General features: G+C 40.7%; 8 protein-coding genes across 14 annotated transcripts in view; 6 read left to right on the forward strand and 2 right to left on the reverse strand.

Moving 5' to 3' along the window:
* Positions 1-330: 330 nt before the first annotated feature.
* Positions 331-6,701, forward strand: fsd1 (fibronectin type III and SPRY domain containing 1). 2 transcript variants are annotated; one of them, XR_015862150.1, is made up of 14 exons: positions 331-546; positions 1,321-1,416; positions 1,484-1,615; positions 1,697-1,798; positions 1,985-2,007; positions 2,332-2,453; positions 2,535-2,744; positions 2,833-2,931; positions 2,998-3,145; positions 3,505-3,587; positions 3,655-3,906; positions 4,482-4,570; positions 4,630-6,041; positions 6,208-6,701. XR_015862150.1 is itself a non-coding variant. In XM_088394331.1 (13 exons), the coding sequence occupies exons 1-13, from the start codon at positions 532-534 to the stop codon at positions 4,738-4,740; spliced, it is 1,482 nt and encodes a 493-aa protein (XP_088250457.1). In that variant the 5' UTR covers positions 331-531; the 3' UTR covers positions 4,741-6,701. The 2 variants fall into 2 exon arrangements, 1 of the variants encoding a protein (XP_088250457.1); XM_088394331.1 differs by having other exon boundaries at positions 4,630-6,701.
* Positions 6,702-7,303: 602 nt separating this feature from the next.
* LOC148388609 (signal-transducing adaptor protein 1-like) lies at positions 7,304-12,336 on the reverse strand. Of its 4 annotated transcripts, none has more exons than XM_088394332.1 (13): positions 12,013-12,336; positions 10,319-10,390; positions 10,102-10,221; positions 9,966-10,022; positions 9,752-9,894; positions 9,246-9,377; positions 9,081-9,150; positions 8,821-8,923; positions 8,648-8,743; positions 8,228-8,287; positions 8,109-8,141; positions 7,702-7,863; positions 7,304-7,581 (listed from the first exon to the last, which is right to left on the reverse strand). In XM_088394332.1, the coding sequence occupies exons 1-13, from the start codon at positions 12,097-12,099 to the stop codon at positions 7,529-7,531; spliced, it is 1,188 nt and encodes a 395-aa protein (XP_088250458.1). In that variant the 5' UTR covers positions 12,100-12,336; the 3' UTR covers positions 7,304-7,528. The 4 variants fall into 4 exon arrangements, with proteins under 4 accessions (XP_088250458.1, XP_088250460.1, XP_088250461.1 ...); XM_088394334.1 differs by having other exon boundaries at positions 8,228-8,284; positions 12,013-12,331; XM_088394335.1 differs by having other exon boundaries at positions 7,723-7,863; positions 12,013-12,326.
* A 706-nt stretch (positions 12,337-13,042) lies between these two features.
* Positions 13,043-15,456, forward strand: LOC148388610 (ras-related protein Rab-11B-like). The gene is made up of 5 exons (XM_088394464.1): positions 13,043-13,202; positions 14,194-14,389; positions 14,465-14,658; positions 14,757-14,837; positions 14,988-15,456. Exons 1-5 carry the CDS (start codon positions 13,163-13,165, stop codon positions 15,131-15,133), a joined length of 657 nt encoding a protein of 218 aa, XP_088250590.1. The 5' UTR covers positions 13,043-13,162; the 3' UTR covers positions 15,134-15,456.
* Positions 15,457-15,747: 291 nt separating this feature from the next.
* On the forward strand, positions 15,748-18,093 carry LOC148388611 (ras-related protein Rab-11B-like). The gene is made up of 5 exons (XM_088394555.1): positions 15,748-15,894; positions 16,503-16,698; positions 16,774-16,967; positions 17,265-17,345; positions 17,414-18,093. Exons 1-5 carry the CDS (start codon positions 15,855-15,857, stop codon positions 17,557-17,559), a joined length of 657 nt encoding a protein of 218 aa, XP_088250681.1. The 5' UTR covers positions 15,748-15,854; the 3' UTR covers positions 17,560-18,093.
* A 524-nt stretch (positions 18,094-18,617) lies between these two features.
* LOC148388612 (E3 ubiquitin-protein ligase MARCHF2-like) lies at positions 18,618-21,244 on the forward strand. Of its 2 annotated transcripts, none has more exons than XM_088393991.1 (5): positions 18,618-18,828; positions 19,750-19,915; positions 19,987-20,182; positions 20,254-20,463; positions 20,564-21,244. In XM_088393991.1, the coding sequence occupies exons 2-5, from the start codon at positions 19,755-19,757 to the stop codon at positions 20,720-20,722; spliced, it is 726 nt and encodes a 241-aa protein (XP_088250117.1). In that variant the 5' UTR covers positions 18,618-18,828; positions 19,750-19,754; the 3' UTR covers positions 20,723-21,244. The 2 variants fall into 2 exon arrangements, with proteins under 2 accessions (XP_088250117.1, XP_088250116.1); XM_088393990.1 differs by having other exon boundaries at positions 18,619-18,828; positions 19,703-19,915.
* Positions 21,245-21,471: 227 nt separating this feature from the next.
* Positions 21,472-23,645, forward strand: rfxank (regulatory factor X-associated ankyrin-containing protein). The gene is made up of 9 exons (XM_088393851.1): positions 21,472-21,606; positions 22,131-22,205; positions 22,349-22,450; positions 22,522-22,587; positions 22,695-22,795; positions 22,859-22,984; positions 23,128-23,194; positions 23,264-23,344; positions 23,429-23,645. The coding sequence occupies exons 2-9, from the start codon at positions 22,139-22,141 to the stop codon at positions 23,482-23,484; spliced, it is 666 nt and encodes a 221-aa protein (XP_088249977.1). The 5' UTR covers positions 21,472-21,606; positions 22,131-22,138; the 3' UTR covers positions 23,485-23,645.
* On the reverse strand, positions 23,617-24,955 carry nr2c2ap (nuclear receptor 2C2-associated protein). 2 transcript variants are annotated; one of them, XM_088393854.1, is made up of 5 exons: positions 24,814-24,955; positions 24,648-24,738; positions 24,462-24,567; positions 24,238-24,305; positions 23,617-24,053 (listed from the first exon to the last, which is right to left on the reverse strand). In XM_088393854.1, the coding sequence occupies exons 1-5, from the start codon at positions 24,849-24,851 to the stop codon at positions 24,024-24,026; spliced, it is 333 nt and encodes a 110-aa protein (XP_088249980.1). In that variant the 5' UTR covers positions 24,852-24,955; the 3' UTR covers positions 23,617-24,023. The 2 variants fall into 2 exon arrangements, with proteins under 2 accessions (XP_088249980.1, XP_088249981.1); XM_088393855.1 differs by having other exon boundaries at positions 23,617-24,060.
* ncanb (neurocan b) overlaps positions 24,945-25,979 on the forward strand; it is a 60,417-nt gene continuing 59,382 nt past the window's right edge. The window contains exons 1-2 of the mRNA XM_088393840.1: positions 24,945-25,137; positions 25,310-25,332. The gene's annotated coding sequence lies outside the window, so the exon portion shown is untranslated. The remainder of the gene's footprint in view (positions 25,138-25,309; positions 25,333-25,979) is intronic.

A 25,979-nucleotide genomic window follows, 5' to 3' on the forward strand; every position in this document is an offset into this window, starting at 1 on the left:
TGTTTCTGTAATGTAACTTGAAGTGGCTCTGGAATGTGTATGAAAATTTAACATTACGTTTCACAATTCTGATGACCTTTAATACAGCCTAAAAATGTAATTTTCATTGTTTTTAGTATTTACATTCACATGCTATGATTGGTAATTATTCACTAAATACTTCAACAAATTATACGTAATTAAGTAGTCCGGTAGAGGCAGTTTTTAATTCTAAACAGAACTTTAGTTCAATATTTAAATACCCTACCCACCTACCGGTAGGTTTTTGTTTCTCCGTTAGGTCCCTGAAGGTAGCATCACCCTCGCCGCAGAAAGCCACTACCCACAATCCACCCCTGACGCATGCGCATTGCGCTTCGCGGCCCTAAAGGCGTTGCTCCTCGCTCGGTGTCGGTCTGAAAGATGCGTCGCACCCCGGCAGCATCAGTACCACCACCGCCGTGCTAATTTCCGGAAAGCGAGCCGGACCAGAGGAGAAAACGGCGGCACTGATTTGCGGCTCGACGAGGGCTGTTGTCCCGGGACGCCGAGATGGGAGACCAAAAGGTGAGCCCGAGCCCGAACAGGTGTTTTCGACTGGGGAGGACGTTTGAGGGCGTAGGAAAGGAAAGAGGGCGAGAAGTCGGACTTTCTTGTTGGCCGCAACCTTAAACGAATGACAATCATTCTGCTTAAAATAGTTTTTTCCATTGGCGTTTGTTATATGATTACATTGGCGTTGTCGGTCACGAACGGATAGCCCCTCCCAACATGGACGCAATCTTTAACAGTGCTCATCTTCCCTCTTTTCAGATGCGAGATTGAAAAGGGCACTTCATGGTTATTGTTTTTTTTTTATTCTTCGGTGTGTCGTTGAATGCGGTCGCTCCATTTCAATGGCTGTTCAGCATAATTAAATTATGAATGCGCATCTTTCCGGCCGTGAAGTGGCCTCATCGGCGCTCAGGTCAGGTGGCGTCGGCCAATCAAGACAAAGATAATCCGTCACGTGGCTGAAGGAGCCTCCAAGGCAACGTGACTCACCTAAATGCATCAGTCGGGCACGCGAATACCTTAAAGACGTTTATTTTAAGCTTAGGTATAGTCCCTTAAACATTGGAAATACTCGCTTTTATTTAAGCTTTTAATGCAAACATTAACAAGAATATGCTGCCTATTTGGAGTTTGTAAGTAAAAAAAATTCTGTGGCAGTGGTGTGCAAACATTAGACATATATGTTCTAATTTAAGGATTTATATTGCATTAATGTTTTAACCTTCACTGACTAATAATAAATGTATTGAAAGCAAAATTGATGAGCAACCCTTTTTTTTCCTGCAGGAGTCTCTGCGTAAAATCACCCACACGCTGGCCACCAAGAATGATGAGATCTCAAATTTCGTCTGCACTCTCAAACAGAGCCTGGACAACTTGGAGGTAAGGACACATGAGTGGTGGATGACTGACCACCAAAGTCAACCATTCATTTCTCTTCCTGCACCAGGCCAATTCCAACCGAGTGCAGGAGGATCTGGAGTCCGAGTTCAACTCCCTCCACTCGGTTCTGGATGAGATGAAGGAGAATATGTTGACGCGGATTAAACAGGAACGAGCCAGCCGTACATACGAGCTGCAGGTAAGTCTGGACACTCAGCAGCCATAACTTTGTGGACACCATAAATACCTGATATAACTTTATCCTTGTGTTGTCACTAAGAATCAACTAAGCGCCTGCTCCAAAGCGCTGGAGAGTTCAGAGGAGCTGCTGGAGCTGGCCAATCAAACGCTTTGCTCGTCTAGTACGGACGGTTTCACGCAGGTAAGTTGTGCAGCAGTTAGCCTGGAGTGAATTGATATAAAATAAAATAAAAAACCTGTCCTCTCTGTGATGTCACCAAGTTGCTCGTGACATGTTTTGTATTAAATGTGACACTCAACAATCATATGCACCAAACTCAGTTGTCTCTTCGCTTCGTATCCCCTCTCTCCTCCTCTTCCCCACCAGGCGGCCAAAGACATTAAGGATAGGTATTGTACTCAGCCATCCATTGCTTCCATTTTGTTCTTTTAGTCTTTATGTAACCAGCCATTTTGTTTGATAGCGTGCATGCGTTCCAACGTGTAGTCACCATTTTCGTAGACAATAAGCACTTTGGTAACTTTCCATTCAGTTTTTGTTGTGGTGTTGTACCACCTCGTGTCAACTCGTACCCCACCCCCTCCTCCTCCCTGGATGAATGCTCCCACTTCTAGCTCCGCCTCCCAGCGTCCGTCAAGGGGATGCGTTCAGTGGTAGTCCTGGCTAGCATCCATGCGTCGTCCTGTGTTTTGACTCTCCTCTCTTGTCTGCAGCGTGACCATGGCTCCGGCCTTCCGCCTCTCCCTGAAGGCCAAGGCTAGCGACAACATGAGCCACTTGATGGTGGACTTCAGCCAGGAGAAAGCCCTGCTGCAAGGCCTCAAATTTCTTCCAGGTCTGCAGTGTCATGTTTTTGTAGATTCCGAACTCTAGGACAGTGACTGAGCCCAGCCGCCATTTTGTCTTCTTGTCGCAGTTCCGGCCACGCCAGAGATCCAACTGTCGGAGTGCCTGGTGTGCGACAACACAGTGACTGTGGTGTGGAATTTAGCCGAGCCCGACAGCAAAATAGACCATTACATCCTGGAGCATCGGCGTACCAACCATGAGGGTCTGCCACGCATCAGAGAGGACTATCCCTGGATGGTTGTGGAGGGCATACGGGAGATGGAACACACACTCACAGGTCGGCGAATGAACTCACAAATTGTTCATGAGAAACTGTTCTGGATTACACAAAGAAAATTAAACTATGGTTGTGTTGTTGTCGTCAGGTCTGCGCTTTGACACCCGTTTCATGACGTTCAGGGTGAGGGCGTGTAACAAAGCTGTGGCGGGAGATTTCTCCGAGCCCGTTACACTGGAAACCCACGGTGAGTACGCGAGGGGCTCCTGAAAAACCACACTGACAATCAAACTAACTTTTGTTTTCCCCCCAGCGTTCACTTTCAAACTGGACTCGGCCTCGGCCCACCAAAACCTGAAGATTGAGGACCTAAATGTGGAGTGGGATGGCAGCGGTGGAAAGATCCAGGACATTCGCAAAGAGAAGACGCGAACCAACTCGCCCATGCAGTCTCCAGCCAGGTATGTCTTCTCGAACGGGAAATGTTCAACCGTTGTTAGGATTGACCAATCATGTATTGTCAATTACTAGTACATAATAATAACTTAAAATGGCAAATTCGCCATATTTACCATATTCCAATTTATTTTGATGTATCTTAATTCCTGCTGTCAAAACATTTGCGTGGTGTTTGAAAATTCCACTTCCCGAACACTAGAGGGAGCTCACGAGTAACACATTGCTGCTACAGCAAATTGGCCGGAGTTGGAAGAGGTAGCAGCAAAATGGAACTGCCTTGAATGTGTAGAATTGATCCTGTAAATCAGGAATTGGCCACCACAAGAGCTTTGGACCCAATTTTGTCTTCCTGTGTCATCAGGTCGTCGCTGATGTCGCCAAAAAGAGCCCCGACATCCCGACCCAGCAGAGACCGCTTCACGGCAGAGTCTTACACAGTGCTGGGTAAGCACACAAAAAAAAAAGTCAAACAGATCTGATATGATTAATGCTGACATCGGGATCATTCTAGCCGACACAGCCATCGATGCTGGCCAGCAGTACTGGGAGGTCCGCTTCGACAAGGAGAGTAAGGCCTTTGCCGTCGGCGTGGCCCTGCGTAGCCTGGGTCGCTTTGACCAGCTGGGGAAGAGCAGCGCTTCCTGGTGCATCCATCTGAACAACTGGCTCCAGCAGAGTCTCACCGCCAAGCACAACAACAAGGCCCGGACGCTGGATTGCCCCATCCCGAGCAGTATAGGAGTCTACTGTAACTACGACGAAGGTGATTTTACTTGGAACTTCCCCAGCCAGACATATATTTTTGACAACTGCCAAAATCATGATGCACTCAATGTTCGTTAAGCACTGATAAGATTACCGTAATTGTTAGATGATGTGCTACGACAGGTAGGGCAGGGAATTTCGGAATGGTAATGTAGCTGTCACTTATATTAAGTAAGAAAAGCATTCTGAATACACCCACCAGCGTCATGTGCTATCTCATCACCTCAGACTTAATAATCACTTGTCATTTTAGTCGTCACCTGCTGCTGCAGTTGGTGTTCTTATTTAAATTCTAGGAATTTTTATTCTATTCCTGTTTGTGCTCCATTCTTCAGGTGTTATGTCAGCAAACACTTTCTTTCCATGTAATTTGTAATAATGATGTTTAGGGAAAGGCATTGGAGTAAAATAATGCATTTTATTAAGATACATTGTGGAGTTATTGGGAAAGTTGCAAGAAAATCTATAATGAAGGCTAAGCTAATACAAGCAGCGATCATCTTTGTCTCTTGAGTGAACAACACAAACTCTATATTGTTTCAAATGTTCTTGTTTTGTCATCACGGCTGCCAGGCGTGCTGTCCTTCTTCAACGCCAAAACCAAGCAGCTGATACACACCTTCCGGACCAAGTTCCAGCAGCCGCTCATCCCGGCGTTCATGGTGAGAACGTTGCGCAATCAATTTCTCTCTCAGGGGCTCACCGGGTCTCTGCTCGGCAGGTGTGGAACGGAAGCTTCTCAGTGGTGACGGGCCTTCAGGTCCCTAGCGCGGTGCAGAGCGGTCAGAGGAAGAACAGTGGCACCAGCAGCTCCAACGCCAGCCTCACCTAGACCCCCTCCTCATTGCCCCAGCCCACGATCAAACCCCCCGCCGAAAAGCATGCCGCACGGGCGCTTTCTTGGCTCTTCTCGCCCGCCCAACTCCGTCCCATGACTTAGCGCTGGCCGCTGCTCTTCTTGAAGCCCTATGTTCCTCTCTCCCTGTGCCTTTCTTCTCATTTCCACATCACCACTGCGAGAGAGACGTCCTTCCCATTTCACATTGTCACTGTCTCCTGTGTTAACATCTAGTTTAGTGTTACTTGTGCGCAATCCTATTTAATCCAAATTAAAACCCCGCTCTTTGCTAGCGAATAGAACATAACGCTGATATCTTCTTACTCTCATTTTGACTTGTACTACTTTGGCTCTTTTTACAGCTTGGCACATTTTAATCCGAGAAACAATCTTAGCTCGGGTATCCTATTCAAGCATTCTTTGATATTGAGTCTAAAGTCCCTTTTACATAGAGATCCTGCAAAATGTCTTCCCGGTTATTCATCCTTTTGCATGAAACCCAGCGATACTGCTGCAACTCTCAAAAACACAAGTCAGTATCCACTGCTGCAAAACTGATCTGACTTTGATTTTTATATAAAACGCAGTGGGCTATTTCCACAACTGTGTTCACCATAGCAGCAAAGTCACTCAGTAAGCACTTCTCAGTAGTTCCTTGCAGAGCCTGTTAAACAGGTCAAAGAATAACACCCAGCGATATCTCAACTCTGGCAACAACAACAGTCCCTGCTTCTTATTTGTTTTTCCACTTTAGTGTCCACATCGAAACCTTTCACAATGAGGCCCTGAAAAATGACCGCAGTGGAGAAAACTTGGCATTTATCCACCTTTGACCTTCTGTCATCAACAAAAATCAATGCCATTAATCCGTTCCATTACCCTGGCCACTTTGGAGCAATCTAGGACAAATAGATACTTATACTGTCCATTGAGGTGTCTCTCAGCTCGTTAGTACTGCACTAATATTAGCCATTCCACGTGAAGGATAAAGAATATATGACTGTGTAATGATATATTGTCTGTCTGCATTGTTAATGTCCAGTCCATTGCTAAAGGGGTTATGTCACCATATCACGTTTGCATTTTTGTTTGTGTTAGCATTTAGCTAGCAGACTGAAAAGTTACACTAGGTGGTTGTTTTAAATACACTAAGTGCAATTCTTCTTGTTTTATGTTTAGTTTGACAGAAAACCTCAACTGGCGGAGTCGCAGATCGAGTCGTTTGTATCTCAAGGCGTCACAGTACTTAAAATGAAACTTCACATATGTTATTTCATCAGGTGGATAATTGCCAGGTGGTTTTTATCACCCTATTCATGTACATATTGTTTTTTTTTTTTTTTTTTAAACAATATGGACAAAAGGTGGAAAAATGCCAGCTTGTACAGGCAGTGCAAAAGAGACTTTAAATAATAACGTTCAGTCTCATTTCTTGCCATGCTTACCTTTGTTTTCTTTCAGATTCAGGCTTAATATGAGGAATTAGACATTGGATGTCTTGCCAAGAAGGGATGCGCAAATATGCCAGTAACCTCACCAAGCCTCATTCCTGCATTCAGTAAGCACATTTTTTTGGGGCACCTATCAAGCCAAGGTTCTTTCTGTGTGCGTATGTCAGGCTCTGTTTGGTGACTGGATTGGCAAGTACTGAATACAATGCTGGGAGTAGTGCGTGCATGCGTATGCGTGTGAATGTTGACCTCTGCTTTGCTTCCTCATTGCTGCCCCTTTATGTTTGGGCTTGGAAAAAAGTACATGTGTAGATGTTTAAAAAAAAAAAAACACCCCGTTGGGAATCTTTTTGTTTTATTGACACGCTAACCAAATGGCACAGCAGAATCTGTATATAGTTTTTCTTTTTTCATATTCACCATTCTGTAAGGTAGAGTGAGAGCACCTTAGTCTCGCCTCTGGAAAAAGGGATGAAGGAAAAATATTAAAACAATATCACCAAATATCACGCTTTGCTGTTTGCTTTCGTCAATCTGACTATTAAGAAGTTAGAAAACGATGAGAGGAGCCACGAAAATATGAAGTGATAATAATTAAAGCTCAAAAGGCACATGCTAGCTAAACATTACACATTGGAACGCCAATACGTGTTTTTGTATTAACTTTATTAATATTATAATTGGGTAGCTATAGATTGAGAACACTGTTAGAGTAAAAATATGAAAGAATATATGGTAATACACGTTACACCAAAAAAAAAAATCACCATGTATTACCTATCAGGTAATAAAGAGACATGAAGATTAAAAAAAAAAAAAGTAAAACATCTGTTGAATGTTCTGGAAATCTTTTTTGCAGGGAGCGCCTCTATTTTTTATTTAGCTGCCCCCACAAAATACTCTGCCAAGGTTAAACAATACTCAACGGCACAAAATAGATAAAAAAAAACTTCTGCGAACGTCAGAATTGTATTTTTAGTCATGCAATAGTTCTTCATTGTGTGTGCCTCACTACCTATTGTTGTCTTGTATTGTAATTAAAGGCATTATGCTTAATACTAAACTCTAAATTTAACTGTGTGTAACAAAGCAAACACAAAATCACATAATTATTAATAACTTTTATTGATATCAAGTCGAACAATACACATTCAGTACAAATCTACAGTCAAAAATATATGGCCTCTATGTACATGTGTGCCCACTCTCACATATGTACGTACAATTCATATCAAAATCAAAGGGAAAGGTGGGAAAGTGCAGAAGGTCGTCATGGCGACAGATTTATTGCCAAAGACGTTCACATTAATTGGTAGCGGCGATCGCCGAGGTCAGTCGACACACTTGGCCCTCTTCTCCAGCTTCAGCTTGAGTTCCGATATGGCTGCAGGAACAAGTACACCAACACTCATTATTTGTGTTTATCATAATGAGCAGTCATTCCAATACTTTTATTGGACTTGGGATTTAAAATAATTCGGACTCTAACTAGCATGCCAATTACCATCAAAAAAGAATGACGTACTCGAGCCGTGGGGGTCTGTAAGGTTCCTCATCCTGGAATCCCTGTTGTGCCTGGACTTGGTGGCGGCGGGAGTTGGCGCCAACTTGCGAGGGGTAGGCGTAGGAGTTTTTATCGATTTCTCGGTTGCTTTGTTGTCCGGTTCTGCGTAGACAGAAAATTGCATTTAAATACAGGCTGAAAATATGATCTGTTGTAATAGATTCTATAAAACGACACTCCGTCATATACAGAGATGTTTTTAATTTGTCAATGTTATGTATTTTAGAGGCCTGACGCCAGCGAACAATTGGGGGAGGGATGGAATGTTGCAAAGGCTAGCCAATGCAAACTTTCCCAAACAAAAAAAAAGTTCCATGAGAAAAAAAATCGTGACAAAAGAGACTCACCAGGCAGCCGCTCAACTGTGGAATCTTTGTGATCTGTAAAGCGTGACAACAATGAGTCAGTAAGAACCCAATAACGATGCCGTGCCTGTTGGAGACAAACACGAGATGGTAATACTCACTCGTGTCATTCACGTAGAGATTGTTTTCCCAGTCTTCACTCGGCACTCTTGACAAAGCTGCTAATAACAACAGAAAGGTGTCATTATTTTTTAAATCTGTAAATTTGTGACAACTGCAACAATCTTCTCTTAAGGCTCTCGTAAATGCGTTTTGCACGATGCTGTAGATTTTGCAAAACCAGATTATTTATCTTTTGTGTCGCCCAACACACAATGAAAATATTTCTATTTATGAAGTTATAATTTTCTTCATCTAAGTCTTGTGACTTTTGTTTTTATGGGCTTTTTTTTTTGTTTCCTAGATTTTTCCAGAGCTGTATATATTTTAAAAAAGAGGCTCATAATAGGATTCCTCAAAAAAATAATTGTTTCTTAATTTTTTTTCTATCTTTTCTGATGAGAAACTGGGTGTGTTTGTACCTTGTTTAGCCTGTTGAGATGGCAACGTAAAATGGCTGTGCGTAGAAGCTCCACGCACCCTCTTCTCTCCATTTTCATGATCCACACTAATATAAGCTGCACAAACCAAAATCAAGAAAAGGTCATAAAAAAGAAGGCAATGACGTACATAAAAAAGATTAAAAAGTTCTTACATATGTTTTGCTCGTAGGTTTCCTCCCTGGTCAGCGGGATCAGGGCTCCATTTGTAGCTTCTGAGAAGTACTCCACGATCTCGTGTAACGAAGCACACGAAACCTACACGCACACACAAAGAATGTGACTTTCACTTTTATTATTTATCCAACGGCATGTGGTCCAACGCCCATTTCAAACAATGGTCATAAATGGCCTTCATTATTCTTCAATAATAAGCTGTTGATGAGAATTGATCTGATGCCAGGTTTCTACTTACAGGATCGTGCACATCGATGGTGAAGCCCTCATCCTGCCTGCGGATCACCCGGAAATGTTTGAAGATAGGTCTGATGTAAAAAAAAATAATAATAAGTTACACTCAAGTGATTTGAGATGTGTGTTTTTAAAATATGTGCCTGATTTGGCATCAGTGCCTGCTTACTCATTCATCTCTTCCCTGGTGCTGATAGCAAAGCCGGTGCTGTCCCTGTTGGGCCTCAGCAGCATGTTTCCTCGGCTGGCCTGACGTTCCAGCAGAACTTCTGCCTCCATTCGGGTCACCGGGTGGAAACAACTATGGTGACATTGAAATTGAACATTTTAGCATTTGACATCCATGAGATACAGCAGCTAATGAGAATCAAATGCTAATATGCTAACCATTAGCATTTCAACCTGTTACTGTCGTTAAAACCAAAAGGTTTAAATCACTCATGCTGGTACTAACTTCCAGAATGTTGCAAAACATACAACATAAAAACAAGTTTAGTCAGTTCCTATTCCAGTACGTACATGCGGAACATATGTAGGGGAGTTTTCCTAAGTTAATGACACCATTGTGTGTTGACAGATTCATCACACACACCTTCACCTATAGTAAATGATTAACCTGTCACAGGCCACTCATTTTTCCGTGTCGTGAACATTCAATATATGTAGTGTACTCACTCTGGCATTTCCTTTGCAGACTCCAAGTCTTTCGTCGGAGAACATTGTTGCAAATTACGGACTCGCTCCGTCTCCTTTTTCACCACCTCCTCCAGCATGACCATCTGGCCCGGCAACAGGTTCAGCTTTGACGGCACTGACAGCTATAATAAAATAGATTGTAATTTCATGTGATATAATAATCTGAAACATGATTTACACAAGTGAAACAAACCTCAGACACAGATTGAATTAAGCCCTTCCAAAGTTCTCGTGCCTCTGCATTCGGAGCCTGGGAAAAAAAAAAGTTTCTTTGTCACGGAATGCACTTGTGTGTGTTTACGCGTTGTGTTCAAGGACTATTTTCTCACGGAGAATTTGATGTCGCTGTCTTTGGTCTGCAGGTTCAGTTTGGCTGTGTCCAATTTGTAATCCATTGTATTATCGTCCGTTATCGTGATCGGCCCGCTGAGTTCCACTTTTTCAATGTACTGTTGAAAGAACCACACACACATCAGAATCTCGGAACCATCCGTTTATCGTGAAGTCATGTACTATTCTTCATGATTTTAAATTCACATTACTTACGTCATTGTCCCTCTTGTCGTTAAAGAAGTAAAGCGTGTTGCCACACAGACAAGTCCAAAGCTTGCGAGCTTTCTACAGGGAACACGCAGCGGAAAATACGGTTAGATAACATGAAACGATTATGTAAAAATGATACAATGAAATGTTCCCTAATCAAAGAAGCCGATGGGTTGTAATTGCGTGTGAATTAGCGTACAGAATATTTCCACAGATACTACTCAAGCTGCCAGGTCGGGTTGGATACATTCCAAGTCTCACTAAGGCAAGACTAGACAGTCAGACCAGTTTTATTTATTCCAAGATGCTATCGTGGGATAAAACTGGTCTGTACAGTACTGTTTATTTTTATAGCAGTTTAAAGGCTTCATATGTTGAAATGTCATTTTAAATTGTATCTTACGTAAAAAGCATAAGGTTAAATTCATATTGATCCATCTGAGCGATTATTGTTCTCAATTTTTTTTATCTTATAGTGTCAACTGTTAGCGTGTTAGAGCTAAATTATTTAGCAAATAGTATCTGGAAAATGGCAATCCTTAGCTATTAGCTTCATTGTTAGCATTTTACCGCTATTCTACATATTTGATATTCTTTCTTTAAATGTAATAGCCTGTACAAAGGTGCCATTTTGTTGGCGTGTTTCCTTGGTTATTTGCACATTAGTTAATATGAGTGTGTGTAGATAATTGACATTTAATTGTTTTTGCTACACTGCAATAGAATTGCGCATATCGGCCCGTGTTGCAATCCCACTTCCGTTTCTTGCATAACCTTCACCTTTGTTGCTCTATACTCGTTTGTGGATTCGTCACAAACACACACCCTGACAGAAATAATACACAAATATAATATTAAACACAATTGTAGAAGCCTACAGAGGCTCCGGAATAGTTTCTAACGCTGAGGTTTCCTTGACTTTTGAGAGAGATTGGCGATGGTGGCAATTTGAACGTATAAAAGAGTTGATTGACAGCTGTTTATTTTATTTTTTTTTCAAATGGATGATGTTCAAACAACGAACTGTCAGCCAATGAATCACTACTACTATATTTCTTTGGCACCCACAACATATACTTACTACCTGATGTATGAAGCGCGATAAAATCAGCACACAGTTAAGATAAAAAAAACAAATATTTGAGCAAGAATGAGCCACTGAGAACTAAATTGGGCTATTCAATGTTTGGCATTATTAAATGCAGAAATAATGAAAAGGCACATCTTGGGAATAATGGTCTTACTCAAGATTTGCTTCTAATTTTGACACATAAGGACCAGGATCATTATTGCCGATTCATCCTTTTAACGTTGGGCCACCTCAACTTTCCAAGACAGCGACCAGGTTTTACCTCCAGAAGATTCAGAAAGTACCTTGGTAGTAAATGTGAATGTTGTTTGGTTTACTTTTTAAATATACATCGATTAGATTAATTCTCAGATTTTTTTTTGTATGCATACATACTTAAAATCGAATCACATCATGTATAAAATCAATCGTTTTATGTGGTATTGCTTTTTTTTTAATTGATAAACAAATCGATTTGACCCTTTGACTTGAAAAAAAAACACGTACATTTGAAAATATAAACTACAGCAGGTTTACATGCATTGATTTCAAAACAACCAAAAGTACGTGACCCACTGACTTGAAGTAAAAAATGAACCAAAACATTTTATATGGTTACTCCACTGACCTTGTCTTTAAAAGACCTCTTCTCCAGGAATCCTTCATGATATAAGTGTGGCATCACGATGAAGGGCCGCCCTTGTCGCTTGTTCATAGTGAATAGTCTTCAGCACCTTTAACTCCAGAGCATGTCCTCGATTTGAGTAAGAGCCTGGCACTCCAGTCACCAAAGATATAGATTGTTCCAGGGAGGGTGCGTGTGTGTTTGTACACGTCCCTCTGGTCTCTTTCCAAAGGCTGGAAAGCACCTGCTTCATGTCAGAAAGTTGAAGAACAAGTTGAAGAACAAGTGAAACCGGACGTACTCGCTTTTCTTGTACACGAAGCCATCAACATTACACATTGAAATGATAAAATGATTTCTTGAATGAAACATTTTCACACAAATGCATAAATGCACGGAATGTTTGAGTCTAGATTGTAGGAATAGAAATATGATTGCCTCTATAAATTGTTGCAGCACATTTTAGTGACTTTGTACAACGTGCTCAATCATCATTATGTCATATTTAATGACGTGCATTTCTTTTTTTTCAGTTAGTATTTGCCAAAAATAATAAATTAGCATAATTTCTTTATTCTGTCATATTTCAAATTTTAAAACTGATCATCGTCTTCATTCTTAAGATTAAGTGACAAACTAATGTAACACATTTCCATTTTCCCCCATTTTATTAAATCAGTCAAAAATGCTTAGTAATGGGCTTGTTGCTGCTGTTACCACTTTTAGTATTATAGATGTTTTCATTAATTGATTGGAAGATTTTTAGAATATATATTTTGATATTTCTATTTCAATTAAAACAAAAAATCATTGCAAACAGTAACGTCTATTTATGTTGATCACAATTGCTGCAATAAATGTCAACTATACATTTTTTAAATATCAATTTTAAATAATTCAGTTTTTCAAAAATGTTTCTTTAATTTTTTTAAACAAATCTTAAATTTCTCAATAGTCCTTTTAATCATATGTTGCTCAAATTGAACACGTATAATTGGTTGATGACGGAAGGCGCATCCGCTTTGCACTGCATATCACGTGATATTGACGTCACTGTATGTTTCCGGGTGGTGACGAAGAGGTGACGTCATTGCCTTGCGTCCTTGCTCAACTGGAAGACTGACTGACTGACTGACAGGCCGTTAATGAAAACATGGCGAACAGAGACGACGAATATGATTTCCTATTTAAAGGTAAAAATTGCTTCTCTTTACCTACTTCGATAAGCCACATAGAACCATTAGCACGTGTGCTAATTAGCATCAGGTAACTAGTGCTAGTGGCATCGGCTAAAGCTAGCTAGACGCTCTGGAATTTTGTATTACGACCTCTTAACCTATTGTCAAACATGTCATCTTGTTGAAACATGATTTAAACGACTATTAACTTCTTAAGTCACTATATTTGCATAGAACTACAGTGTGTCGTTCTTATTTGCACATTTTACATCGTGATATAATCAAGCAAGCTAATTGCTAAGACTGATCCAATTCATCATTTTGCCGAATCAACACATTTTTATTCGTCTTGTCATAATTTCCACGATGTGGAAGGCAAAAATAAACACACTAAACAGCCCCATAGGTGCACAACAACTTCTTAACCGCAGAAAAAAGATTGATGTGATTTTGGTAAGTTGACAGCTTTGTAAACTGATACTAACGTTTGTATTGCCTGAGGCGAAAAGAAGCTGAGGGAAAGTTTCAGGTGCCAAAAGTCCCAGTGAGTCACTGAGACATCATACACCTAGGTGGCACTTTCCACGATGGTTTTATTACGTTTATATCTATCTCTTACAGTGCTGAACCCTTTTGAAAAATAATGTCATATGTGATTTCTATTTCAATGAATTCTTATGTATTTTTTAAACAAACACAAGCAATTAAATCATCTGGATTAGAATTAATGAAAGGGAAAAAAGTGGTCACTTAAATACGTAGAACTAACCTGAAATTGCCAAAGAAAAATTGACAAATGAAAATCTGAAATGTAGTGTTTTCAATTGTGCTGTACTTAATGTATTTTTGAAAATGTCCTAATGAAACAGACCTTGATAAAAAAAAAAAATGGTTGCAATTATGTTATACCAAACGTCCACTGGGCGGCGCCAAAGCAAAATGTTTTCCATTATACATAAGTGACCACAGCAAAAAAATAAAAATGGTCCTTTTTTCCCTTTAACAGTTGTGCTAATTGGAGACTCCGGAGTGGGCAAGAGCAACTTGTTGTCACGCTTCACTAGAAATGAGTTCAACCTGGAGAGCAAAAGCACCATCGGGGTGGAGTTCGCCACCCGCAGCCTGCAGGTGGACGGCAAGACCATCAAGGCTCAGATTTGGGACACAGCCGGACAGGAACGCTACCGAGCCATCACCTCGGCGTGAGTGCTTCCCGAGTTTCCAGCTTGGCCCGATACGTTTACGAGCGAAGGAGCTGACTGTGTTTACGTCGTCAGGTACTACCGGGGAGCGGTGGGCGCCCTACTGGTGTACGACATCGCCAAGCACCTGACGTACGAGAACGTGGAGCGCTGGCTGAAGGAGCTGAGGGACCACGCTGACAACAACATTGTCATCATGCTGGTGGGGAACAAGAGCGACCTGCGACACCTCAGGGCCGTGCCCACCGATGAAGCGCGGGCCTTCGCTGGTATATTCATATCCTTGCACACAATACAAAACAATTGCACTGTAGTAATAATAGTAATAACGTAATAAGTAATGACTTTGAATGTTCTTCCTGAACAGAAAAGAACACACTGTCATTTATCGAGACATCAGCGCTGGACTCCACAAATGTAGAAGAGGCCTTCAAGAACATATTAACAGGTGGGCGCATGTAAAGCTCCATTTTACAAAAATAATATTTTCTTTAGCCTTTCACATTCTCACCTCCTGGCATTATTTGTGGAAAATCTTATATTTTTTCAAATGGAGACACAAGTATAGCAGCTTTTTGTTTTTTTTCTCGGGCCGCAGAAATCTACCGCATCGTCTCCCAGAAGCAGATGGCCGAGCGGTGCGCACACGATGAGTCGCCGGGCAACAACGTGGTGGACATCAGCGTGCCGCCCACCAGCGATGGCCACAAGGGGCCCAGAGTGCAGTGCTGCCAGAACCTGTGACCTTTATCATCGCCGACCTTCATCCTCATCCTCCACACTTAGGTCTCCTGGGACGAGCACTTTTTTCCCCCCCTCCTGTCATCGATGATACGCGTTGAATGTTGACTGAACCGCCATCATGGAGCATTTCAGCGCAGACCAAACAATCTAAATGCAGTCAAGCAGTATTAGTGACTCCCCCATGCCTCTTTTTGCATCTTGCCAAATATATTTATAAAATATTGTCATTATGTATTTATTGAGCACTCATTGCTTATAGTTGCCACTTTTGTTGTTGAAGTTTTCAAAACTGATTGTTTACAATAAAATGATCAAAATCCAAATGTCTTATTTTTACATTGCCAAACTCTTAAAATGATGCTTTTTCAAAGAAAGAAATAGCATATGCACACAAACATTTAATCGTGTGTATAACATATATTTGTAAATAATGTAATATAATACATTGATGAAAAGCAGGATTGAAAATGGGTGACTAATAAATTTTAATGTAACAAAGTGGGTCATGGATTCGGCCCAATGGCGTCTTCCGGCATAGATTCGTCCCATGACTTCTCTACGAGCAGCCGATTCGCCAACACAACTGTCAATCACAGACATCCAGATTCTAATTGGTCGAAAGTCAAGTCCTGTATTGGTGACGCATCATTTTCCTGCTTGAAGGCGGAGTTGGACTGTTGGGCAATATTTGGAAAACTAACAGCCACGGGAAAAGAAAAAAATGGGAAACCGAGATGATGAATACGATTATTTATTCAAAGGTAAGACCCTCAGGGAACGGAAAAACATTAACCTTCGACGCTGGCGCTCGTTATTAGCCCGTAACATGAGGAAGTACCACAAAACAACGGTAATGCTAAAGTTAGCTCCCTGAGGAAGGGGAAAACTCAAGTTGCCCAACGTTAGAAAAAAAATACTCCATGTTATATTTTAACATATACTTAGACTAACATTGCCTTAGAGGCCGTGGAGTCAAGCGTTCTGGGAAACAGCTAGTAGCTAGCAAACGTAGACGCTGTTGGATCACAATAAGTCGGCACTCTGCATGACGTCAGTGAACTTGCAATAGGGGCAAAACACGTAATAGTGAGCTTTAGTCAACCCGAGCTAATTTAATTGTTCAAATTATATAATTATAATGAACCTTTCGAGGTGGATGGGCTTTTAAAATAAACTATAACAATGAACACACACCTATTTGTTTTTTTTATCCACGAATTCATCTAATGGTAGTCATTGGTGTCGCCTCAAGGAAGCAATTATGTTCTACCAAACGTCCACTGGGCGGCGCCAAAGCAAAATGTTTTCCATTATACATAAGTGACCACAGCAAGAAAATATTTTTTTTTCTTTTTTTCCCCTTTAACAGTTGTGCTAATTGGAGACTCCGGAGTGGGCAAGAGCAACCTGCTGTCACGCTTCACCAGAAATGAGTTCAACCTGGAGAGCAAAAGCACCATCGGGGTGGAGTTTGCCACCCGCAGCCTGCAGGTGGACGGCAAGACCATCAAGGCTCAGATTTGGGACACAGCCGGACAGGAACGCTACCGAGCCATCACCTCGGCGTGAGTGCTTCCCGAGTTTCCAGCTTGGCCCGGTACGTTTGCGAGCGAAGGAGCTGACTGTGTTTACGCCGTCAGGTACTACCGGGGAGCGGTGGGCGCTCTGTTGGTGTACGACATCGCTAAGCACTTGACGTACGAGAACGTGGAGCGCTGGCTGAAGGAGCTGAGGGACCACGCCGACAACAACATTGTCATCATGCTGGTGGGGAACAAGAGCGACCTGCGACACCTCAGGGCCGTGCCCACCGATGAAGCGCGGGCCTTCGCTGGTAAATTCACCTCGATCAAGTTTAACAGCTTTTCACCTAAGTTGTCTAACTGTGAAAAAAATGAGTAAAAATAGGCATTGGGCGGACAAAAAATTTCATAACTGATTAATCTGTGATTAATGAAAACATTTGAGTTAAATAAATTTGACTTCTTTATGATTGAGATGAAGTCCAAAGAGTTGTTTTCAGTCCTCTAAAATGTTGACCCTCTGCAAATATTTGGAGTTTGACCAAAAATTGAATGAAAATATTCTTGCAAGACGTAAACTATTCTCGGTGCTGCTTTTTACACGACAGAAAAAAATACGCTGTCATTCATCGAGACCTCTGCCTTGGACTCCACAAATGTGGAAGAAGCCTTCAAAAACATCCTCACAGGTAAGGAGGAGAGAGTTATTTTTTAATTTATTATTATTATTTTTTAAACATATCTTCCTCCCTGGCAGAAATCTACCGCATCGTGTCCCAGAAGCAAATATCGGACAGATCGATGCACGATGACTCTCCGGGCAACAACGTTGTGGACATCAGTGTGCCGCCAACCACCGACGGACAGAGGGGGAATAAAATGGCGTGCTGCCAGAGCTTGTGAACTCTTCTTTTTTTTTTTTCTCCCCTTCTTTTTCTTCCCTCTCACTTCGACTTCAATCCCATTCCCATTGACCCAGTCGCTTTGAGAGCGACGGTGAGGGGATGTAAAAGTTTCTCGATTCCCAGACATTGGAGGTGTGGACTTCGACTCGATGTCTCAGAGAAGACACGATGCCCGGTAACAGAGCAACTGTTACCGTCTTGACTCACAAGCCATTTAGTTTTTCCCAAGCACACACCAAAGCAAGACAAGTGATTTCATGTTAAAAAGCTCACAATGGACCGGCTATTATGCTTATGCATGTCCAATCATTTCATTTTTTTTTTTATTATTATTTTTTTATTTTACATTTATTCCATCTGATAACATTTCAATGGTGAATGCTGCATTTCAATGGTATGATGAATCGCACGCACTCTTGAGCAACATCCAGTAATTGTTTGACCAGTGCAGGGAAGGATTTGGGTGACTTATTTGTGTCAGATATTTCTTGTGAAATTTGCTGATGCGTCAATAAAGCTCATGTCAAATGTATTTTTGGAGCCGTTTTTGTTCGTCATTCAGCGTTTCCCAGAAAAATTGAACAGAGTTGGGAGTAACATTTTACAAAACTGACATAGTTTACAGGAACTATTCCTTGCTGCTATGACGCAACATTTACTTTCAATGTTATTTAAAATAATAAAATGTTACCTCTAGTGTTTAAAAAAGAATCCATATGCATTACTCTGATGGGTTCCTAGTTAAGGCCTGGTTATGAAGCCAGACGGTGGTTTAATACCAAAATTTAGTATATTGCATGACGTCATGGAGTGTTTTTTTTTTTTATCACGAGGGAGTGAATATTAAAGCAGGTCAAAACTTCAGGGATTTTTTTTTTTAATGTTGATTCGTGCTCCTGTCAGTTACGGAAAAAGCACTAAGATGAGTCACTATGTAATCTACAGAAATATTCTTGCTCCCTATTTCGCTCATGGAAAAGGAAGATGTCTTTTGTCTTCTTATTACAGTGCGTGATGACGTCATCCATAGTGTCACGTGGTCCGAGTTAATACCGATGCATTTGCATTCTTCGAAGCAACTCGGGCGAGTTTCCAAGGTAAACTTGTAATGCAAGCCCCGCCTGTACGATGTCTAAACCAAGTGAGGAAAGTGGAAGTCGAACCGGCCGGCGTTTCTTCCTGTAGCAGTCGCATATATTGTCAAACTCGCTGGCACTTCGTTTAGGTTGTTTTCCGGCCAAGGTTTGTGGATTAAAGATTAAAGGGGGTAAGTGTTTTTAGTTTGTTTTGTGTGATGTTGGTAATGGAAACACAAAAGTGTCAGGATAAAAATTTTTTTTTTTTTTTTTTTTTTACTTTCACTTGTATAGTGAAATCTTGCTTGTACAAATTGCATTTTTTTGTCGGTTGTAGAGCTCTTCTTCTAGAAATCTTAATCCTTAATTGTGTATAAGATAATAAAAGGAATTTGTTTTGGCCTAGGATATTGTTACAAATGTATAATTTTATGTTTTAAAATAAAACAAGAAAAAATGTTTGTTGTTTCACCACCACAATACCTTTTTTTTTTACTTTTAACCAACCTTTTTTCTATTAATTTTGAATTAGAAGGGCAGTGATTATTCAGCAACTAATATTTTATCAAATTAATCGATAATTACTGATAATGAATTTCGATTTTTTATTTTTATTTAAATTGTCCATTTTTTGTGAAGTAAAGAAATGAGACAAAACCATTTTCCACCTGAACCGTGACAACTGACTTATTTTTTATTTTTCAAGAAGTGACATAAATAATAAAACCTGGCATTAGATGAGCGGTGTAGATTTTTAATATCCACCTAATTCATCATCACCACCATATTATTGAGTGATTCAAATCCTCAGCGGTGTTTTTGTACACCATCTGCCATGCTTGGGAAAAACATCACATTTTAATCCACAGGATTAGAGAGCATTTCTGTTTTATGAACAACGGGACATGGTCTAAGGGGGCTGTTGTCGTCATCGGTCTGCGTCTTATCTTCATGTTGGGGTTATCGTGGTGTGGCCAGCTGTTTATCAGTCTGCTACGCACACCTCTTAGCACTTCCACTTTCTGCACGTAGGCACGTTTACATGAATCCATTTGTCATTTGCAGGAATTGCTGCTCTGTGGTCCAAACTTGACGTCTGTGTCCTCACTCAGTAACCATGACGACAGGCGTTTGTTGCCACCAGCCCGGCGACCTTTGTGATTGTGCAAAAGTCACCGACGTTAAAACCAGCGTGGCGGAAGAAGGAGGAGGCAGCGAGTGCTCTGTGCAGGTCACGACCTTTGATGAACTCTCCTCTGCGATCAAACCCCTGCCAAGGTATGAGCGCAAAAACAATCTTGGATACAGTTTATTGACTTTCGATGAGTCACAACTCACTCACTGTGCAGCGATGGGCCCATTTGTCGAATCTGCCACGAGGGAGGCTCCGCGGAAAGCCTGCTGTCCCCGTGCGACTGCACCGGCACGTTGGCCACGGTGCACAAGAGCTGCTTGGAGCTCTGGTTGTCTTCCTCCAACACTAACTACTGCGAGCTGTGCAACACTCAATTCAGCATCCAACGCAGACTCAGGCCTTTCACAGAGGTAAACACTTTATCAACCATATCATGCTAATATGCTAGCTAAGCTAAGGTGGTACGAATTTTCCTGCACAGTGGCTGCACGACAAGAACTTACACGAGGAGAGGAGGTTGCTGTTCTGCGATATCATCTGCTTCCTGTTCGTTACGCCTCTGGCCACCATTTCGGGTTGGTTGTGCCTGAAGGGCATCAAAGATGACCTCCAGCTTGGCAGCTTGCTGCAGAATACGGGTCTCATCTCCCTCACCCTCATCCTCTTCACCATCTACATACTCTGGACTATGGTAATCATCAGCCCTTATTCTCACTACTGTCGCAATTATATGAATTCTGGTGTTTTATTTTATAGATATGAATTTGAATAATGATAATGCGTGTGTGCAGGTGTGCCTGCGCTTCCACTGTAAGTTGTACTCGGAGTGGAGAAGAAGGGACCAGAAAGTGCACCTGATCATCCCAAAAGTCACGGAGGCTGTGTCTTCCCAGCATGCCTTGCTCTCCACCACCCCCCTCAACACATCCTCTAATGACAGTCCGGTATGAGAGTCAAAATGAGGATGGTTTTTTTTTTTGCAGGCTTTCTTTTGACTGATGTTTTTATTAGCGCTCTTGCAAGGTTGATTTTGACATGGGAAAAATCAGAACAACATGGAGGATGTCTGAAAAGTCTGTCGTTTTGCTTTGAAGTAGCAATTTTAGGCTCTGTTTTGTCAAAGTTCCGGTGACAGATGGATGATGATAAATTGAGAAGATTTTTCCAGAGGTTCTTCAGAGCACAATCTTGCACAGATGGTCTTGTCACAGCACCTTCACTTGGGACACGGTTGATTAGGATTTTATTTATTAACAAATTGTTTTTGATTAGCTGCATCATCATCGTGGCCCCTGACAACAATCCCAAAATCTTTTTTTTTTCAGCTCTGCATCGTTTGCTGTGCTTTCAAATTCTTCATTTATGTTGTGTTTGATTGTATTATTTATTTTGGATTAATGACTGTGATTTTACGTTCTTGCTGGGTGATTGTATTTATATTGATGACTTGTTATTAAAAAGGACAATGTAAAGTAAGGCTTTTCTTTTAAATATGAAGTACAGGCATAAAAAAATATATAAAAAATAATGCTTTTATTTAAAAAATGTATAAAAAAAATGTTTTCAAAAAAATATAATCGACCCGCAAGAAATTTGATTGAGAATCGAATATAGCCTGCTCTTCAACTTTTACCTGAGTGTATTGCACTTTTTAAATTAAACACCAGAGGGAGCTAGTGTTCTACTATTACTGTTGATCAAGGAAGCTGCTCTGGACAAGAGTAGACGAAGAAGACATTTACCCAGCGATACTAAACATGTCAGAACCAAAGAAGCGAAAGTTAGGAAGTGAGCATCACTGCACCCACTGAGTGCAATGCCGTTCCCAATTTAGGTGAGTAAAATATATTCTACAATACCCGTGTGTTAATAAGCATTTATGTTCCGGTGCACATGCGACAAATATTAATAATGCACATCAATTCTGCCACTAGCCTGTTTTTGCGTTTTTCTCGTTAACACACAGAGTACACACCGGACACACAAAATCATCTGATAGCATCTTATGCGGTTTAGTGAGGCTTTTCACTTTGTAAAATAATAACCACGTATAGCTTTTTTTAGTATTTAAAAAAAAGAACATGTATAAGAAAGCTTTTATTAGTAAAAAAAAAGACCATTTATTGTAAGTTTTTTTAAAAAGACTATGTATAGTAAGGTTTTTTTTAATAATAAAAAAGACGTATTGAAGGCTTTTTTTTTTTTTAGTAATTTGTTTTGATATTTTTAGTGCTTCGAATGATAACATTTATTTTGCTACTCCTTGCTGACTACAAGGAAGTAAATTGGGCGTGGTGAGTCAACGACATCGTGACTGAATTTCAACTTTTTTTTATGCACGACACTTTTTCCTTGCAGCGGTGATAATGGATGCAGGAGGAGAGGAGGACCAAAATTTTCTTTCATCAAGTGAAAAATCATTTGAGTACAGAGGTGAGAAGAGGAACATGTGCTTCAGTATATTTCTTACTATACTTCACCAGACTTTATTTTAAAACAAACACTAGTTTTTAGATTACTGTGGTTAATATTCAGTACTTAGCTGTGTTAAACTTAAACGGCCTTGTGTCTTTTAGAGATTGCTGATGCAGACGAAGAGGGTCTCTTTAACCATTCGGACACGCTCACAAACAGACAGCGTGGAAATGAAGTTAATGTGCGCCCGGCGAAATTAGACTGTAAGTTTTTACGATCATTTTTTCCCACCATTGCATGATTGTATGTATTTATTTCTCTTTCCTGTTATAAGCTCTTTCCATACATCAGCTGGCTGCCCAGGGTGAGGTCTTACAAGTAGCAGTACAACTAAGTAAAGGTGAGGTTGAACTGATAAAAAGTCCATTGTCAGCACAAAATCTTCAGGCTTGCCCAGAATTGATGTATTTTGAGTTTATTAGTCCCGGATTCTAATTTGTTTTCCAGATATCTCACTCCTGAGCAAACAGGATGACCGGGGCTTCACTCCACTTATGTGGGCAGCGGCGTTTGGAGAGAAAACAGTGGTGGACCTACTCTTGGAAAAGGTCAGAGGGCAAGCGGAAGAAGGTTTATTTGGATTATCACTCACAGATGCCGTTGCGATTCAGGGCGCGGACCCTGAAATAGTTGCGAGGGACCGTGAAAGCGCGCTGACACTGGCTAGCTCCGGAGGCTACGTGGACATCATCGAGGCGCTCCTCAGACGTGGGGTTGATGTCAACACCTATGACTGGGTGGGTTACTTTTTGTGTAGGAGCTGCAATTTGCCGCTGATAAAATCCCCATCAGCTCTTATTTTTGTTAAATAACCAGTCTTCAAAATAGTGTGAGAACAAATCAATTCACTCTTGAACATTCTTCCTACGATTGATTGCAGAATGGAGGAACTCCGCTTCTGTATGCCGTTCGAGGAAATCACGTTAAATGCGTCGAGGTGCTCTTGGGTATGTTCATTTAGTTATTATACATTTGTCTCCTTCGTTACACTAAGTGATCATTTTGTTCTTTTGGAGCCAAAGGAGCCGACATGACCACAGAGTCCGATTCTGGCTACAGTGCAATGGCCTTGGCTGTTGCCCTCGGATACAAAAAGAGTAATTAGAACCTTTCTGTTTGACAATTTTTCACCGTTACTTGCTTATTTAAACATAGTATTTTCTTTTTTCTGTGTGTTGTAGTTCAGAAGGTTTTGGAGGACCATATTTTAAGACTCTACAAGCCAGCATGCCGATAAATTACAGTGACACTGAGAGACTTTTTTTTTTTTATGCAAGGCAGTATCATGAAAAAAAAGATATTTTTTTGCCAACTGTGAAGCAAGGTTATTTAGTTTGGCTGTAGATCAGCAAGAATGAATATAAACAACTTGAAATAAATGTATTTTTTTATGCTGTGCTTTGATAGAATAATAATTATATACTTTGTGGGCATTTGAGAGGAATTCAACAGATCAACATGGTTGAAGTGACATGAGTCTTCATTCACAACTTTTTTGGGGAAATTTTATGTATCAAAACTACTAGTGGTATCGATACATAGTATCGGTATCATCGAGGTTTTCGCAGAGGGAATCATTAGCACCGGTTGCAGTGTCAATTCCATAAAAATAAAAAAAGCATTCCGGTCCATTTATGCTGTGGCAGCACATTCATCTTCTAATGTCCTGCATGGTTCTTCTCAGTCATGTGGATTTCTCCCCGAGGATGTCCAAAGTATAAACAATAATCCTCCCGAAAAAGTCAGTGCTGTGCTCAAATGTTATTTTTATTCTGGTCACGCCGGCCGACTCCTGTATGGGAAAGCATTGGGTGTGGAGTTAAGGAAAGATAATTTTTTGCTTTTTAGTCATAAAGCAATCATCAGTTGCGATGACAAACACTCTAACAATATTATTAGGCACTTATTATAACCCAAATTGGCTGGTAACCAATTCAGAGTGTAACAAGTTACAACCTCCAGGATGTAGAAAATTTAAAATAAAGGATATCTGAAGAGAGTTGTTGTCCTCTGGGTAAAAATGACTAATCGCTGTGAAGTCTCCAGCTACTGAAGAACCTGTAGAGAACAACAGGAAAGAGAAAACTAAACAAGCAGGGTAGGGATACAAAATGAAAAAGCAAGTTTTTCCATATAGTTCCCATTGTACAAAAAATATATGGCGATTAAACATAAAAAAATATAATAAAAATTTGAGCATAGATGCTACTTTACCTTCCAGTCTGCATGTTTTGGCTGAAAAGCCTCCCTGGAACTGAACTTTAAATTCAGACAATCTAACCGACTGGGGGAAGTCCAAAATCAACCACTGACAGTCACCCTATTGAAATAATAATAATAATAAAAAAAAGAATCAACATGCAAGACTGACAAACTGATTGATCAGACAGAAAGACTTGCCTGGTCTGAGTTCCAGCACGTCTCCTCGTTGCTGTCAAACATGAACTTCTTCCCGAATTGCTTCACATCTCTGTTTAGGACTGAACTCACCCTGCAAATTATCCCGATTTCACGTTATTTTTCAATCCTGATACTTTTGAACGTACGTGTGATTTTATTTACATACCTACATTGAGTATCGCCGCATATCAATGAATCAGCCATGTTGGTTGTGGGCTTGTGGCACTATCTGCCGTCAAGCAATACGGTGTCGTATTTTTAATGTTTACGACAGACACTGTCACTTGCCGTTACAATTCGCTACCACTAGATGGGCGTCGGGTGCCGCCATTACAAAATACGTAAGCCCGCCATTTCAAAATACGTAATGGCGTCTTTGACAAGCGTAAGCGTATTTGTAAAAAGTTTAACAGTAGTATTTTAAGGACGCGAATTGTTTGCTTCTCTCCTAACAACAGTACAAAATGAAAAACAAAAAGGAATCGAAAAGGTAACTTTTTTAAACATTTGAGAATGAAGCACAACGTAACGAGCTGGGCGTAATGCTAAACAAATAGCATCTTCCCGTAGATTTTCCAAATACGAGTACTTTACCTGAGTATTTAATTGTTTGACAATGTTTATTCATCTAAAAACTACTTTTGTTCTTTCTTCTAAACCAGGCTCATTGGATTCAACATCTAGGGTGAGTGATATTTATATTGTCAAGTACTTTGTATTGCCTTGTTAAAGAAGGACTGAAAACGCTAATCAAAATGGAGTCACTTTTTTTTAGCATTTTATTTCCAGTGAACAACTTTTTCTTGCTAAAATGAATCTTCTCCATGTTTATGGGAGTTCACTCGGGTTATTTAGCTGGTTTTACATACACTTGCTTGCACAGCAGCTTCGTGACGTCTTTAAAATTGCAGCCTCACTGAAATAAGCCATAAAGCCGTTATGTAGTGAATCCTCATGAATAATACATAACTTATACCTTTAAATTGTATTAAAGCTGTGGCCAGTTACCACGCCCGCCTCATAATTCAGAGTTGCTGGGATCGATTCTGACTCCGGCCTCCCTGTGTGGAATTTGCATATTCCCCCCGTGCCTGCGTGGGTTTTCTCCAGAAAAGTGAAATGTTGTTCATGAAGTTCCATAACAACAATAAACAAAATTGCTAATATATTCCAATGGCCCTGCAGGGAAAGGTCTGTGTGTTTGTTGAAAAGCAAGGATCCTTCAATAGTTCGAAGATGTGCAGTCCTCTCAATATTTTTTTTTTCCGCCATCAATAGGAAGCTCATAACCCAGGTAAGTTGCTAGGCAACCGTTTCAACAACAATAAAAGC

Source organism: Syngnathus floridae, chromosome 13 (genome assembly GCF_059516105.1).
Source record: "Syngnathus floridae isolate MCC-2025c chromosome 13, RoL_Sflo_1.0, whole genome shotgun sequence".
Classification (NCBI taxonomy): Eukaryota; Metazoa; Chordata; class Actinopteri; order Syngnathiformes; family Syngnathidae; genus Syngnathus; species Syngnathus floridae.

What these genes read in the sequence shown, in the direction of transcription:
- fsd1 (XM_088394331.1), top strand. An exon ending in AGAGCCTGGACAACTTGGAG is followed by an intron (nt 1,417 to 1,483) that starts GTAAGGACACAT and finishes TTCCTGCACCAG; the next exon opens with GCCAATTCCAACCGAGTGCA. An exon ending in GTACGGACGGTTTCACGCAG is followed by an intron (nt 1,799 to 1,984) that starts GTAAGTTGTGCA and finishes CTTCCCCACCAG; the next exon opens with GCGGCCAAAGACATTAAGGA.
- LOC148388609 (XM_088394332.1), bottom strand. Translation starts at nt 12,099, where the DNA reads ATGAACAAGCGACAAGGGCGGCCCTTCATCGTGATGCCACACTTATAT. An exon ending in CCATCGATGTGCACGATCCT is followed by an intron (nt 8,924 to 9,080) that starts GTAAGTAGAAAC and finishes GTGTGCGTGTAG; the next exon opens with GTTTCGTGTGCTTCGTTACA. An exon ending in ATCTCAACAGGCTAAACAAG is followed by an intron (nt 8,288 to 8,647) that starts GTACAAACACAC and finishes TGTTGTTATTAG; the next exon opens with CAGCTTTGTCAAGAGTGCCG.
- LOC148388610 (XM_088394464.1), top strand. Translation starts at nt 13,163, where the DNA reads ATGGCGAACAGAGACGACGAATATGATTTCCTATTTAAAG. An exon ending in ATATGATTTCCTATTTAAAG is followed by an intron (nt 13,203 to 14,193) that starts GTAAAAATTGCT and finishes TCCCTTTAACAG; the next exon opens with TTGTGCTAATTGGAGACTCC. An exon ending in TGAAGCGCGGGCCTTCGCTG is followed by an intron (nt 14,659 to 14,756) that starts GTATATTCATAT and finishes CTTCCTGAACAG; the next exon opens with AAAAGAACACACTGTCATTT.
- LOC148388611 (XM_088394555.1), top strand. Translation starts at nt 15,855, where the DNA reads ATGGGAAACCGAGATGATGAATACGATTATTTATTCAAAG. An exon ending in ATACGATTATTTATTCAAAG is followed by an intron (nt 15,895 to 16,502) that starts GTAAGACCCTCA and finishes CCCCTTTAACAG; the next exon opens with TTGTGCTAATTGGAGACTCC. An exon ending in CTTCAAAAACATCCTCACAG is followed by an intron (nt 17,346 to 17,413) that starts GTAAGGAGGAGA and finishes CCTCCCTGGCAG; the next exon opens with AAATCTACCGCATCGTGTCC.
- LOC148388612 (XM_088393991.1), top strand. Translation starts at nt 19,755, where the DNA reads ATGACGACAGGCGTTTGTTGCCACCAGCCCGGCGACCTTTGTGATTGT. An exon ending in GCGATCAAACCCCTGCCAAG is followed by an intron (nt 19,916 to 19,986) that starts GTATGAGCGCAA and finishes CTCACTGTGCAG; the next exon opens with CGATGGGCCCATTTGTCGAA. An exon ending in GACTCAGGCCTTTCACAGAG is followed by an intron (nt 20,183 to 20,253) that starts GTAAACACTTTA and finishes TTTCCTGCACAG; the next exon opens with TGGCTGCACGACAAGAACTT.
- rfxank (XM_088393851.1), top strand. Translation starts at nt 22,139, where the DNA reads ATGGATGCAGGAGGAGAGGAGGACCAAAATTTTCTTTCATCAAGTGAA. An exon ending in AAAATCATTTGAGTACAGAG is followed by an intron (nt 22,206 to 22,348) that starts GTGAGAAGAGGA and finishes TGTGTCTTTTAG; the next exon opens with AGATTGCTGATGCAGACGAA. An exon ending in ATGTCAACACCTATGACTGG is followed by an intron (nt 22,985 to 23,127) that starts GTGGGTTACTTT and finishes GATTGATTGCAG; the next exon opens with AATGGAGGAACTCCGCTTCT.
- nr2c2ap (XM_088393855.1), bottom strand. Translation starts at nt 24,851, where the DNA reads ATGGCTGATTCATTGATATGCGGCGATACTCAATGTAG. An exon ending in CGTGCTGGAACTCAGACCAG is followed by an intron (nt 24,568 to 24,647) that starts GCAAGTCTTTCT and finishes TTATTTCAATAG; the next exon opens with GGTGACTGTCAGTGGTTGAT. An exon ending in CAAAACATGCAGACTGGAAG is followed by an intron (nt 24,306 to 24,461) that starts GTAAAGTAGCAT and finishes TGTTCTCTACAG; the next exon opens with GTTCTTCAGTAGCTGGAGAC.